We start from the raw sequence: 15,635 nt of genomic DNA, 5'->3' as shown, positions 1-15,635 counted from the left end.
TTCAGTGAATCGTACAGTTGTTTGTTATATTAAAATACACGGCCAGGTATGACAAGAGTCGGTATGAAAGATAAACTTCCCCATTCAATAAGGTATGTTTAACCACAACAAGGTTTCTGCATCAAGTATTGTGCACCTGTCAATATTTTGCCCGTCCGGGGGGGGGGGGGGGGGGGGGGGGGGGCGAGCGGCCTGGGGAATTTGACATTTCAAAAATTTTGTTGTCTAAATCCCCACCCTAGAGACAACCTTTTTTTGTCTAAATCCCACCCTAGAGCCTGGTTATACATCAAATGTTTGTCAAATTCCCGCCTGTCGGAATGGTCTTCTGTCTAAAGTCCCGTGTATGCCCGCCGCTCCCCCGGGCGGGCAAAATATTGACAGGTGCATTATAGAATAAAGTTTAAGTTATACCATCTCATCTATCTACTATTTAGTTTGAATTTAATTAAAGACGCGCCACAAAATAAATGTATTCTTTTGTATTACCAGTTTAATGTCGAAACATTTTATTAAATTGATATATCAGTATGCACAGTGCTGAATGTATTAAGTTGAGATTTGACCACACTTTATTTCCAGAGTGTTAGATGATTATTTATATGTGTTTTCATGATGTTCATGTGAAAGGAAAAACTAGGTCACTAGGTTGTAAGTTAACCCGCTCCTTTATAATCCTTAAACGTTTTATTTTATATATCTTAAGCAGCTATCTTACTCTATTTTGTATCAGGTATAGTCATATATATACACTGAGCAAAGTAGCTGTAGTTATGAAAAAGCGCACAAAAATCTGAAATAAGAGTGTGCATTAAAGAACGTTGTTCTACAGAAAGACAGTAGTAAAGAAAAGTTTACAGGTGGGTACGTAAAAATATATAACTGTACCATTTAAACATGAGACAATGTGCTTAAAATCATTTTCTGTTTTTGTGTGACATATTTATGAAAAATATTGCTTTTTTCAATTTTCCCCTATAATAGTGCTTACGGCGCAATGCCCGCTCCCCCCCCCCCCCCCCCACCCCACTCTCGCCCCTTTTCCTTACGGGCCTAGCCACCATTTCCCCAAAACTTAACTGGCAACTTGGGGATTTTACGATGTATATAACATAGCCAAGGATTTCTGCGAAATATTGTAGTACCATTAAAAGTGACATAAGACTGATATACATGGCATTTAGATATGAATGTAACACTGCCAATACAATTAGTCTATATATTAAGGCAAGTTAAGTTCATTTCATGAGAAGCTTTTACATTTAAAGGTAGTATCTGAGAAGCTTTTACATTTAAAGGTAGTATCTGAGAAGCTTTTACATTTAAAGGTAGTATCTGAAACTATTTTATTGAAGGATCATATGGATACATTTAAAGAAAAGTTACTAATACTTTTAATATTCTATTAGAATTTATCAGTGTCAAAAACAAATTATAGGGATATGAGTTTGATAGTCAAGCTTTTCAATATTTAATATCTTTTTCTAAGTCACGAATAAAGTTTGGTAAGTTTGGTACGGCCGTCTGATCAATCTAAATCACGGAATAAAGTTTGGTACGGCCGTCTGGTCAATCTAAATCAGGCGGATAAAGTTTGGTACGGCCGTCTGATCAATCTAAATCACGCGGATAAAGTTTGGTACGGCCGTCTGGTCAATCTAAATCACGGAATAAAGTTTGATACGGCCGTCTGGTCAATCTAAATCACGCGATAAAGTTTGGTACGGCCGTCTGATCAATCTAAATCAGGCGGATAAAGTTTGGTAGCGTCGTATCAATCAGGATAAAGTTTGGTACGCATCTGGTCAATCTAAATCACGCGGATAAAGTTTGGTACGGCCGTCGGTCAATCTAAATCACGCGGATAAAGTTTGGTACGGCCGTTTGATCAATCTGAATCAGGCGGATAAAGTTTGGTACGGCCGTCTGGTCAATCTAAATCAGGCGGAAAAGGTTTGGTACGGCCGTCTGGTCAATCTAAATCACGGAATAAAGTTTGGTACGGCCGTCTGGTCAATCTAAATCACGCGGATAAAGTTTGGTACGGCCATCTGGTCAATCTAAATCACGGAATAAAGTTTGATACGGCCGTCTGGTCAATCTAAATCAGGCGGATAAAGTTTGGTACGGCCGTCTGATCAATCTAAATCACGCGGATAAAGTTTGGTACGGCCGTCTGGTCAATCTAAATCACGGAATAAAGTTTGGTACGACCGTCTGGTCAATCTATATCACGCGGATAAAGTTTGGTACGGCCGTCAGGTCAATCTAAATCACGGGGATAAAGTTTGGTACGGCCGTCTGGTCAATCTAAATCACGCGGATAAAGTTTGGTACGGCCGTTTGATCAATCTGAATCACGCGGAAAAGGTTTGGTACGGCCGTCTGGTCAATCTAAATTACGGAATAAAGTTTGGTACGGCCGTCTGGTCAATTTAATCACGCGGATAAAGTTTGGTACGGCCATCTGATCAATCTAAATCAGGCGGATAAAGTTTGGTAAGGCCGTCTGGTCAATCTAAATCACGGAATAAAGTTTGGTACGGCCGTCTGATCAATCTAAATCAGGCGGATAAAGTTTGGTACGACCGTCTGGTCAATCTAAATCACGGAATAAAGTTTGGTACGGCCGTCTGGTCAATCTAAATCACGCGGATAAAGTTTGGTACGGCCGTCTGGTCAATCTAAATCACGCGGATAAAGTTTGGTACGGCCGTCTGGTCGATCTAAATCACGCGGATAAAGTTTGGTACGGCCGTCTGGTCAATCTAAATCACGCGGATAAAGTTTGGTACGGCCTTCTGGTCAATCTAAATCACAGATAAAGTTTGATCTATAAATAAGGATACGACCGTCTTTGATTGTTATCCACACATCACCTGACCGGTCAGTCTAAGTCACCAATAAAGTTTGGTCTATAAATACGGATGCGGCCGTCTTTGAAGGCTATCCACACGTCACCTGACCGGTCAATGTTCAACACATAGGCGTCTTTAAGGTTCTTGAATACAGCTGTTTGTAGGTATTTCCCGTCCTCACTGAAAATATGAACATTTGTTGTTGCGTTGTTGTCAATGATGAAGACATGCCGCTGTAATGAACAAGCGATTCCTGTTGGCCGTAATGGTCCACAAGAAGATGTTGTTTTGGCGTCACGAGTTATAGCCCCTTTCCAAATACCGTTCTCGTCTAAGATGGTAATGTTCGAGATATCGTCGGAGAAGAAAAGGTCACCAATGTAATTCAAGGCCATATGTCTTGGACGGTAAACCATTTTTGGATCAGGATGACTTAGTTCCATGAGGATTTCACCTTTCATGTCGTATTTGAATATCTTGCCGGCATCATGGAAGGCGATGAACACACTTTTATGTCCATCTGTTGTTACACATATAGCGCTGGGTGTCTCAGTTAAAGAAAAACATTTACGAATTTTTCGTTGGTCTGTGATTGAATTCACCGCATTATGTGTCAGATAGAACAGGTGCCCGTTCTGTTCGCACGAGATATCAATAATATTATCTCGCACTGTCATTATGTATGTAAAATGTATGTTACTGCTTGCTTTCTTATATCGTCTGCTATCCAGTGTATATGCTACTATATATTCCCCAAATGACACGTACATTTCTGACGCAGACGCCAGCGAAATCTTTGCATTTTCGTCTGCGAGTGCTTTCTTCGGAATAGGCAGTCTTGTATCAAAAACTCTGGAGTATATAACTGGTTCAGCCATCACGTGATCAAAAGTGACACTACAGTTCTTATCGGAATATTTATCCGTTTGGAACATCACTGAACCAAAGTCTGGAACTGTTTGAAGTTTCAAAGTGACCATTATTTCCTCGCATGGCCATTTTGGTTCATGGATGAATTCGAGATTTGAACGTAGTGTGTTAGATATTAAAAGTAGTTCCGCATGACTCATTGAATCTAACTCGCTTTGAATAAGCTGAAGGGAGGCCTGTACATCGAATAACTGTTCCTTTAGAAACATGATTTTCTCATCCATATTTTTGACATATTTATTTAACTTGAAAACGATTTCGCTCACCCATTCTTCTTCCGGGGCAATCAACTTATCGCGGTGTTTACTGGCATAATTTTGATATCGTTTGATAACATTTTCCACACGACCGTGTAACTTTGTCTTACTCTCAGATAATTCAACAATAAGACTTTTGATTCTTGGAATGACTGAGATTTTACGGCTGTCCACCATTTTCTGAATAAACTTTCGTTTGTAGTTTGCTGCACGGACCAGTGCTCTGTTTCCTTTGACTTCAGTCGAATGCCGCGCATGCGCAGTGGTTTTACATTTGTCACAAATTGGCTTTTCACAAAAAGCGCAGTAAAGATTCATTACCCTTGTGGAATGTGATGGACACTGCAGAGGACGGTCATAATCGTCCGTGACGTCAGAATCTTTATCCGTCCTAGACGTCCTTGACGTTGCATCACATGGTTTTGGATTAGAAGACTTAATACTTTTCTTTCCATGCGCCATCATTTTTCTTCAGAATTAACACATATAGCACGAGTTTATTAGTTAAAAAATAAAACATTTTCTCTCAGCAAACACATATTCTGACATAACGAAATCAACTCCAGTAAGTTTAAAATAATGAAAAATCGCATGTACTAAGCTTTAATGTTTACACTCTTCCTTGGAGATTTGCTGAACATTCATTTTATTTAGGCTAATAAACATATATTCATTGTTTATCTGTCCTAAAGAATTTGTAATATTTTGTCTAGTTAAGCGTCTTCAAGAGAAAAACTACGATTGTTTTAAGGTACAGCAAGCCATAATACAATAGGTAAAAATCCGTTTTAAATTTCTGCGCTTTTTAACTAAAACTTATGGTGATATTTTGGTAAATGATGACAACAAACTAGCAATTCAGTCTTTCGTCCTCAAACATTACTTTTGTCTGTGTTTTTCAGTGTAACTGATCATATACTGATATGATCCAGTAATTTTACAGATCTACGCTTCTGAAATTTGACACTTAAGTTTATATTAATATTTTGTTGGACTTGAGTTAAATATGTTTTCTACAGCTTTCCTCTAGTATCTATACTGGTGTTTCTGTATCGACTATGATCCTTTTATATCGATACTGATGCTCCTGTAGTTTTGTTGCTTCTACATAGGTACTGACCTTTCTACATAGGTACTGACCTTTCTACATTACATAGATACTGACCTTTCTACATAGGTACTGACCTTTCTACATAGGTACTGACCTTTCTACATAGATACTGCCCTTTCTACATAGATACTGACCTTTCTACATAGGTACTGACCTTTCTACATAGATACTGACCTTTCTACATAGGTACTGACCTTTCTACATAGATACTGACCTTTCTACATAGGTACTGACCTTTCTATATAGATACTGACCTTTCTACATAGATACTGACCTTTTTTAATCGATACACCTTTCTAAATTGATACTGACCTTTCTACATCGATACTGACCTTTCTAAATCGATACTTACCTTTCTAAATCGATACTGACCTTTCTGTATTTTATCTCAATACTTATCGTTATATATCTATACTGATGCTATATGTCGATATGATGGAAAGTGTATGGGAGTTAATGCAACAAAACGAACAAGACTGACAGAGTTGTCTTTTGTGCTCACTTTCGGGTATTGAAAGTGGCAACGGTAACGGAAAACATTGTTTGATAATCTCGAATGAAATAGTAACGTAACGTACTTTCCGACGTTTAGCAGTTGATCTAGGTATTGTGTATGAAGATATTTAAGACTTGTATTGTATGCTTCAGTATGCTTGTAATTTGTAGGTATGGGATAAAATCGCTATGGTTTTGTTTTGTAATATTTTAAAAATTTTCACCATTAACACACCGTTATGAGAATTCATACGTTCTTACCAGAAATATAGATAAAAGAATTAAAATACAAGCGCGATTCGGGGGGGGGGGGGGGGGGGGGGGGGGGAATAAAAAAAAAAAAGAGAAGAAGGAAAGAAAATGGTTTTTCGAAAAGGCAATATTAGAACCACATTTAAAGTGTATGTGGCTGCTGCTACACACGACCGCGACGTAATTCATAGATGGTAATTATGTCGAAGAAATAAAGACTCTTACCTTTAAGAAAACTTGATTTTATTATTTTTCCCAAATTTAACAGGTGAGCTCATAAAAACATGAAAATAAGGAAATTTAAATGAAGCGAATGCAGGAAATGAAGCGCAAGTTACGTCGTATGAGTATTGTACACCAGTCGCCGGTGTGACACGCCAGCGCAAGTTACGTCGTCGGAGTATTGTACACCAGTCGCAGCTGTGACACGCCAGCGCAAGTTACGTCGTCGGAGTACTGTACACCAGTCGCAGGTGTGACACGCCAGCGCAAGTTACGTCGTCGGAGTATTGTACACCAGTCGCAGTTGTGACACGCAAGTTACGTCGTCGGAGTACTGTACACCAGTCGCAGGTGTGACACGTCAGCGCAAGTTACGTTGTTGGAGTATTGTACACCAGTCGCAGGTGTGACACGAGTCACGTCAACGGAGTGTTGTACACCAGCCGCCGGTGTGACACGCCAGCGCAAGTCACGTCGTCGGAGTGTTGTACACCAGTCGCCGGTGTGACACGCCAGCGCAAGTTACGTCGTCGGAGTGTTGTACACCAGTCGCCGGTGTGACACGCCAGCGCAAGTTACGTCGTCAGAGTATTGTACACCAGCCGCCGGTGTGACAAGCCAGCGCAAGTTACGTCGTCGGAGTACTGGACATGCCAGCGCAAGTTACGTTGTCGGAGTGTTGTACACCAGTCCGCCGGTGTGACACGCCAGAGCAAGTTATGTCGTCGGGTATTGTACACCAGTCGCAGGTGTGACACGAGCATTCGTCATACGGAGTGTGTACACACAGCCGCCGGTGTGAACGCCATCGCAAGCCGCACCCAGTCGTCGGAGTGTATATGTACCAGTCCAGCATGGAACCAACGCAAGTTTACGTCGCAGAGTATTGACACGCATCCGCGCGTGTGACAATGCCAGCACGTTAAGCTATTCATTAGAGAATCGTGGAACTGACCAGCGCAATTCGTTGTCAGGTGTTGTAACACTAGTGGTTGTGACATGCCAGCGATCATAGTTAGTCGTGAGTATTGTTTACAAGTGACCGTGTGACAGCCATCGAAATTATGTTACGTTACATCAGAATACTGCTAACATGCCCCTGTAAACGTTACGTCATCGGAATATTGCACGCCAGCCGCCCGTGAACAATTGAAATTTTCTGTCCTACTGAAATCTGACACTTTTGACATAAATATATACTATTGAATACTTCCTGTAACAGTGTACATGGGGTATATATACATGTATCGGTATATGATATTTATTATTCACTCCTAGGAAAGCAGTACGACGATGGTGAAGCCTGGTGCGAAAATGTTGACGTTATCTCAGTGATACCTAATGCATTCCGTAGACATTCATTGGGACATTAAGTGAATGTTTTTACATGAACATATGATTTACAAAATGTTTTGTTTTTTTTCTCATTTAAAGGTGTTCAGTTCAATTTGAGCAACATCTTATGACATTTTTTTCAGTTTTAATATTTTCTGTTAGAGACTTATCTAAGGGACATATTACATAGAGTTAGATCCATGTTCGAAATAATATTTTATTACTTTTTTTGTGAAAATTTGCAATTATTTCCACTAACATGTAAGCATTTAAAAATGGATTATTTCTTTTGATAGCGATATAATTTCTCGTACTGGGATGTTTCAACTACATGAAGCTAAAGACCAGTTCTAATGCAGCGCGTAGCTTCTGAATGCATCATTTTGGTTGCACAACCGAGATAGGCAAAGAGAAACAGGCGTGGTCGTCATAGAATACGGTTGCTCAACCGAGATAGGCAAAGAGAAACAGGCATGAGTCGTCATAGAATACGGTTGCTCAACCGAGATAGGCAAAGAGAAACAGGCATGGTCGTCATAGAATACGGTTGCTCAACCGAGATAGGCAAAGAGAAACAGGCATGGTCGTCATAGAATACGGTTGCTCAACCGAGATAGGCAAAGAGAAACAGGCATGGTCGTCATAGAATACGGTTGCACAACCGAGATAGGCAAAGGGAAACAAGCGTGTGCGTCAATCACATATTGTTAGAATACAATAAATATATATGCTTATAAATCAGTGACGTATACTTTGAAAGAAATACTCATATCTTGACCAAGATGAACTGCTTGTTTTACAAGTGTGTTTTAATCCAGCCGATGTTACTTGTGACAATTTTAAAGCCAGACTGTCTTTTTAACAATTTTGACCTTGGCATACACACGTTCTCTTCCAGATGGCCTGAAAACTTCAATGTATACAAGGCCAGATTTAGTTTTATTCACATTGACGCCCATATTAGATCTACTGGTAATATTTGCATTAGACCAAACAATGACTATAAAAGGTGTAAGTCCACTGTGTGCAAAGAGGGGAAGTGTGAACCACTGGCACCAGATCAGAAAGAAAATGCCTCTGTACACGTTATACCCTACCCCTAGGTATTCTATAAGAACCATTATCATGAACTGGAAAATGCACTAACCCATTTCAAGCGCACATTTCTCACATAAAACGCGCAGTTCGATGAATGGGTACCAAGCATATTGAACAAGCGGTAATTTATCTTCCATCGTGTACCAGTCGCATTGTCTCACTATTTCATACTGCTGAGATACTTCGCATATTTTATGCTTTCGTCAAGAAAAAACTTGCGTGAATTTCCCTAATGAACATCCGGTCTAGAGGTCAGAGCGATGTGCACATGTTAGGCGGGAAACAGAATGCAAAATGTTCACAATTTTACAATAAAACTCAAAATGATGAATGAAATTCATCTTGGAAATAATTTTGAATTTGAAGTCATACATTGGTATACATTTGTTTTGATTATTTTATTCACATTGCACGTTTATGCTGCATATACACATATTAGCGAACACGTGTAGTTGAATGACGACTGACCTACATTTTCACATCAACCAATCAGAATAGTTTTGTAATCTAGGCCGGAACTTCAACAGGGAAGTTCACGCAAGTTTTTTTTTCTGTAACGTTGATGAAACTATAAACTACGCATTGTTTCTCTAAGATAAGAAATACTGAAGAAGTGTGACCGGTACACAGTAGAAAATAAATTATCACTTGTTCAATATCCGCACTACACATTTATTGAACTCCAGGTTTTAATTGAGAAATGTGCGATTGAAATGGGTTAGTATATTTTCCCGTTCATGACCATGGTTCTTATAGAATACCTAGGGGTAAGGTATAACATGTACAGAGGCATTTTCTTTCTGATCTGGTGCCAGTAGTGTGAACAGTGGGTGATTGTTTTCCATGACTGACAGACGACAAATGTAATTATTATCGCTTCGAAATTAAGTATCCTTCATTAGTTTTATACTTCATTGGTTTCTATTGTATATGTTTTGGCGGGCTTTTGCACGAACATTTCGTGCAATTCTGCCAGTATATATAGGTTTTTTCGCGCTTTATCTCCACTCGAGGTTAAAATTTGGCAGCAAACATACGTTTATGAAGTTATAATGTCCGACCAAGAAAATGGCGACGAAAGATCTTCTGAATTGAGGAAACAAGTTGCGCAGGAATTGAAAGGATTTTTTGACGAGAAATTCGCTGATCTCAAACGTGATCTGAAGGAGGATTCTGAGTGGACAGCTGAAAACGTCAGGAAGAAGGTACGAAGTGATAATTACATTTCATTCAAGAGCATTTCTAATAAGAAACAGTTTCAATTTAATTCTGAAATTTCGGATTTGCTTGACACTACTAAGAAAGCCATAAGTCTCAGAAACGCCTCTAAAGCTCAAGAGTATTTGAATGAAGCTCAGCAAAAATTACATCATAGAAATAAGTTGATTAGAATCGCAGATTCCTCGCCGTCTGGATGGTCCACGATAGCAGAGTATGAGCAAATAGATGTTGCCAGTGACTCCGACGATGATAAAAAGATACGTAGGGCTGAGGAGAGGGCCAAGGCAAAATTGGAAAAATCCAAGAAGTTTGACACAACCCCCGACATTAACAGTCGTAATTCATCTGACAATAATGTAAGTTAAATGTAAGGTAAAATAACTTATTTATTGCTTTAACACATTTTGTCCGGTAGAGTCAGTGGTCTAGAGGTAACGCGCCCGACTCGCAACGTAGAGGTCTTAAGATCGAATCTACGTCTGTCCGCCAAATTCCTTTATTTAATTTTTTTTGTTGTTGTTTACTTATATATTTTTAGACTAAAGTTATTTTTAAGAACTATAGATTTTAGATTTATGTAAAACTACTGATTCTAATTTTATTTTATCTGTTTGTTCAAAGTCATGTTATGATGTTATAACAACCTTTTATATTTGAAAAAAGCCCATTTGTGTAGTTGTATACTGTACGTGAGCTGTTTATAGGGAATAATATGAAATACGAGAATCAAGGTAATTTGCATATGGTAATATTGCATTTTCACAAATATTACATACTTATAAAATGATTACGATAAATTGTCTTTTTACAAAGTCAAAAAAAAAAAAAAAAAAAAAAAAAAAAAAAAAATCTGAATGTAAATTAAGACATTTTGTCATCGTTTTATACATTTTGATGTATTTTATGATATTTGTTTTTAAGCTTTATCAATTCTCGTTAATTAAACAAAAACAAATCTATTAAATTTGAACTTTTAAATGTGTTTCTAATTTTACTTATTTTAGTAATGTTCATTAATATTCATATCAAAATATTTCTATTAGTCTTTTCGAAGTTTTCGGAAGACTACAGGAAGACCTACCATGGCGGGACAGCAAGGAAGGTTTATCCAAAGAGAAGTCGTCTGCTTCTTATGTGGGAACTCCGGTCATTTCGCTTCCGGTTGCGCAGCAAGGTTACAGCCATCACTTGCGCAGAACGCAACCTTTACAGGACCCATGGGAAGTAACTTCTCGCGACTGCCGTCAGGTCCAGTCACCTCATCAGAGACCACAACGAACAAGCCCCAATCAGCAGATAAGCAATGCCAGTGATTTTCAATGTGAGGACGATAAGTACTTGCTCTTGTCAGATAATTTATCAGACGATAATATAGATTTTCACACACTCTTCTGTAAATCAATTGAAAGTTCGCTTACCGTATCAGATGCCTCGGTAAAGGGCCGATTAAAAGACTGTTTTTCATTTTGGAAAGATACTATTAAGGCGGATACTGACATTCTATCTATTATACAAGACGGCTATGTTATACCTTTTACTACTAAACCTCCTCCTTTCGTTATGAAAAATAACGCTTCTGCTTTAAAAAATCAAGACTTTGTAGAGAATACAATTGACCAACTAATAAAAAAGAAAATGTGTGTACGAAGTCCCGTTTGTGCCGCAAAATGTAAATCCTCTTTCAGTAGCTTCAAATAATACTTCGGGAAAAAAAGCGCTTGATTTTAGACCTAAGTGTTTTGAATTCGTATGTTAAAAAGCGGAAGGTTAAATTTGAAGATTTTAAGGTTGCAAAAGAATATTTAATGCCTGGTGGCTTTATTATATAAATTTGACTTGACTTCGGGTTTACCATCATTTCTCTGTTAAGCCCATACACCATACACACGGGGGTTTTTCCCTTGGCCTTTCAACGGAAAAAAACAAATATTTTGTCTTTTCTGTACTCCCATTTGGATTATCGTCAGCGCCTTATATCTTTACTAAAGGTCTACGCCCTCTTGTAAAATTTTGGCGGTCGAGTGGTCTAAGAATTGTTATTTTCTTAGATGATGGTTGGGGAATAAATGCAACTTTTGATTTAGCGCAGGCTGATGCGAATTTTGTACTTAGCACTTTAAAGCAAGCTGGGTTTTTAGTTAATCTGGAGAAGTCTATTTTTCTTCCAGTTGAATGCTTAGAATGGCTTGGCTTAGTCTTAGATCTTAAGTCAGCACGTTTACGTTTTCCCTCTCAGGCGGATTGAAAATACTGTAGACTGTCTCACTAAACTATTACAAGCTTTTCCGTATTCGTCCGCAAGAAAGTTGGCGCAGCTGTCCGGAAAAATCATCTCTATGGCACCAGTCCTTGGTAATGTGTGCTTGTTACAAACTAAAATTCTTTTTAGTAAAATTGAATCAAGGGTCACGTGGGATCGAACCTTAGATATATCAGATTGTTTTACTTGCCAAAATTTGGGAAAATGTTTTTCCTCCAGTTTTAGTAAAAAGCTTTTCCAAGAATATTTACCATCTCGCATTGTGTATTCAGATGCCTCAGCAACTGGCGGTGCGGCTTACATAGAATGCGATAATGCCATAGCTCATAAAGTTTGGTCTGAATCTGAGAAATCTCGCAGTTCTACATTCAGAGAATTGTTAGTTATTAACTTCTCACTATGTTCATTCAAAGATCAGCTGGCAGGCAAGCATGTCATATGGAATACAGATAGTAAAAACTGTGTACAAATTATTCAGAAAGGTAGTATGAATGTTGAATTACAGACTTTGGCGTTGGAGATTTTTACAGTGTGTGCTATTAATGGTATTTCCATCGAACCAAAATGGATCAGTAGGTCTAGTAATACGCGTGCAGATGAATTAAGTAGATTCATAGATTATGATGACTATGGAGTAACTCCTGAATTTTTTGAATTCATTGATAGTATATTCGGTCCGCATGATGTTGATCGTTTTGCTAATGATTATAATTTCAAGTTACCCCGCTACAATTCTTTGTTTTGGTCCCCAAGTACAGAGGCCGTAGACGCATTTTCAGTATCATGGAAAGAGGATAATAACTGGTTGGTTCCACCAGTTTATTTGATTCCAAAAACCCTGAATTTTTTGTTACACTGTAAGGCAAAAGGAACTATAGTAGCTCCTTACTGGCCTTCAAGTCCATTTTTTCCTCTTGTATTTTCAGACAGAAGTTTATTCAAGGACTACATTTCTGATATTCTCTTATTTGATAATCCAGAGGGTATTTATATGCAACGTCGTAACAAAGAATCGATTTTTGGTTCACCTAGCTTCACCAGTAAAGTACTTGTAATAAGAATGGAATGTGTTTAAATGAAAGTGTAGCAGCTTTTAACACAACGATTGCTTTAGAATATTTCACGAGACATTTATGCTAGTATATTTATACTTATTTATGTAATTAGTCATGTTTTTCAAAATCTTCAATGATTGAATATGTCCTTTCGTGTAATTGTTTCATATATCACAAACATTTTAAATGCAATATTACAGGTTTGTTTAATACTGAGAGGTGAATGATGTTAGAAGACATTCGAAATTCGTTCAACCAGACCTGTTCTCAGCAGTTAAAGAAGCATGTATACGTGGGAAGGAACCATCCACAACACGGAATTATTCTCTCGCCTTCAAGAATTTTAGTAAGTGGTGCGAAAAAATGAAACTTTCAAATTTACCCGCTTCTCCATTTAGTGTCTACTATTCAAGGCGAACATTTGTGTAGTAAATCTAAACTAAATTCTATTTTTTATGCTATTAATTGGGCGCATAATTTGTCGTTTTCATTAAATCCTTGTACCGATGAGTGGCTAAAATTATGTTTAAACGGTTGCATAAGAATTGCTTCAAAGCCTATTAGCAAGAAGGAGCCTATTACCACAGATATTTTAAAACAGTTTATCACGCACTTTGCTGCTGAGAACAGTTCCTTGTTAGACTTGAGATTAACGTGTTTATTTGTTTTGACATTCGCAGGATTTTTTCGTTTTAGTGAATCTTTGAATATCAAAAGATCAGACATTCAATTCTTTGACACGCATTGTGAAATCTTCGTAGAAAAATCAAAGACTGATGTTTTAAGGGACGGAAACACTGCTGTTATTGCTCGTACGGGGCATTTCTCCTGTCCCGTTTTAATTCTCGAGAGGTACTTGTTGGAAGCTGAAATAAAACCAGAATCAAAAGAATTCATATTTAGACAAGTGCACTTTTGTAAAACTAAACATAAATACTATTTGCGTAAAAAATCAACCAATCCACTTTCTTACTCCTCTGTACGTGGCTTGTTTAAAGACAGGATTGCAAAGTTAGGTCTTGATCCTTCTCGGTATAGTTTACATAGCTTTCGTTCTGGTGCTGCTAGTGTTTCAGCTAACAACAATACCTCAGAGAGATTGTGGCAGAGACATGGGAGATGGAAATCTGTTTCAGCTAGGGACGGATATGTAAAAGACACTCTTAAAGACCGTCTCTCAGTCTCTTTGAACTTAGACTTATAAACATGTACTTATCTTGTGTGTGATAAGTGATTGCTATGTAGAATTAACATTGTATTTGTATTAGAGAGAATGTGTTTTGAAAATAGATCAATGATATTTTCAAATAATTAATATTTCCATTATTTCTATTAGAATATAATGAACTAAAAGCTATTTCTTGTTTCATGATTCATTTGATTCGACGTAATAGATTCAGTTTCATAGCTTTTTTGTGCGTGTTCGCAAGAGGCAGTTCTTACATGACGACTAAATGTTGTCATTACTTATGCTCTGCAAGTAACGGAGTAACACTTTGTATGTGCTCTGTCGGAATGTCACCTATTTCTTTTTCTTTCTTTTTGTTTTGGTGCTGTGCTAGTGGCGGAATGCCACATGGCGGCGGAATGTTACCACTTTGTGTTCTGCATGTGTCTGAATGCTACCTTTCATTTATGTGCTCTGCGAGTGGCGGTATACCACGTGGTGATGGAATGTCACCATTTTTTGTGCTCTGCAAGTGGCGGAATGCTACTCATATTTTATGTGCTCTGCAGTGGCCGAATGCCACGTGGTGATGGAATGTCACCATTTTTTGTGCTCTGCAAGTGGCGGAATGCTACTCTTCTTTTTTATGTGCTCTGCAAGTGGCGGAATGCCACGTGGTGATGGAATGTCACCAATTTTTGCTCTGCAAGTGGCGGAATGCTACTTAATTTTTATGTGCTCTGCAAGTGACGGAATGTCACCAAATTGTGCTCTGCAAGTGGCGGAATGCCACGTGGTGACGGAATGTCATCACTTCTTGTGTGCTCTGCAAGTGGTGGATGGTCACAGCTGCTTTGTGCTCAGCAATTAGTGGTATGCTTAAATATTCATTTTTTACTTTTTTCAGTATATATAACAATTTTCATCATATGCATTGAAAAATATTTAACCAACAGTACAATTTAGTGTACAATATTAAAGAGGTGCCTTTTTTATAAGTCATGTAATTATGAATATTCTGCAAAAAGTTGATTCTTTATTTGTTATAGATAAAATTAAAAACATTTAAAATGATTCTTTGGTCTAATATCTCGTGTTTTTAATAGTTTCTGATTCAACCGCTTTTTTATTTTGTAAGTTTTGACAATTGATTTTTTGAACTTGTATACGGCATCATTTCATTGTCAATATATTAAAATGCTTAGTCGGTCATTTTGTTTCAATGGTGTTTCACAGTCTATTTCAGACGAAACTAATTTCATAAACAGTAAAGATACAGCGTTTGTGCTGGAAGTCTTCATTTTCTGTCGATTGAAGTCTATATGGGAACAAAATTATCATCTAGACGAAATTTGATACTTAAAGGAGACAAC

General features: G+C 37.9%; 2 protein-coding genes across 2 annotated transcripts; one reads left to right on the top strand and one right to left on the bottom strand.

The window, feature by feature from the left end:
- Nucleotides 1-2,887: 2,887 nt before the first annotated feature.
- Nucleotides 2,888-4,507, bottom strand: LOC128549247 (uncharacterized). Its single transcript, XM_053525767.1, has one exon. It carries the CDS (start codon nucleotides 4,505-4,507, stop codon nucleotides 2,888-2,890), a length of 1,620 nt encoding a protein of 539 aa, XP_053381742.1.
- Nucleotides 4,508-9,421: 4,914 nt separating this feature from the next.
- LOC123525129 (uncharacterized) lies at nucleotides 9,422-14,451 on the top strand. Its single transcript, XM_045303899.2, has 3 exons — nucleotides 9,422-10,135; nucleotides 10,823-11,100; nucleotides 13,295-14,451. Exons 1-2 carry the CDS (start codon nucleotides 9,611-9,613, stop codon nucleotides 11,090-11,092), a joined length of 795 nt encoding a protein of 264 aa, XP_045159834.2. The 5' UTR covers nucleotides 9,422-9,610; the 3' UTR covers nucleotides 11,093-11,100; nucleotides 13,295-14,451.
- Nucleotides 14,452-15,635: the final 1,184 nt, after the last annotated feature.

The sequence above is a fragment of the Mercenaria mercenaria genome, chromosome 16, assembly GCF_021730395.1.
Source record: "Mercenaria mercenaria strain notata chromosome 16, MADL_Memer_1, whole genome shotgun sequence".
NCBI lineage: Eukaryota > Metazoa > Mollusca > Bivalvia > Venerida > Veneridae > Mercenaria > Mercenaria mercenaria.
This window is presented reverse-complemented; position numbering and strand designations above follow the sequence as displayed.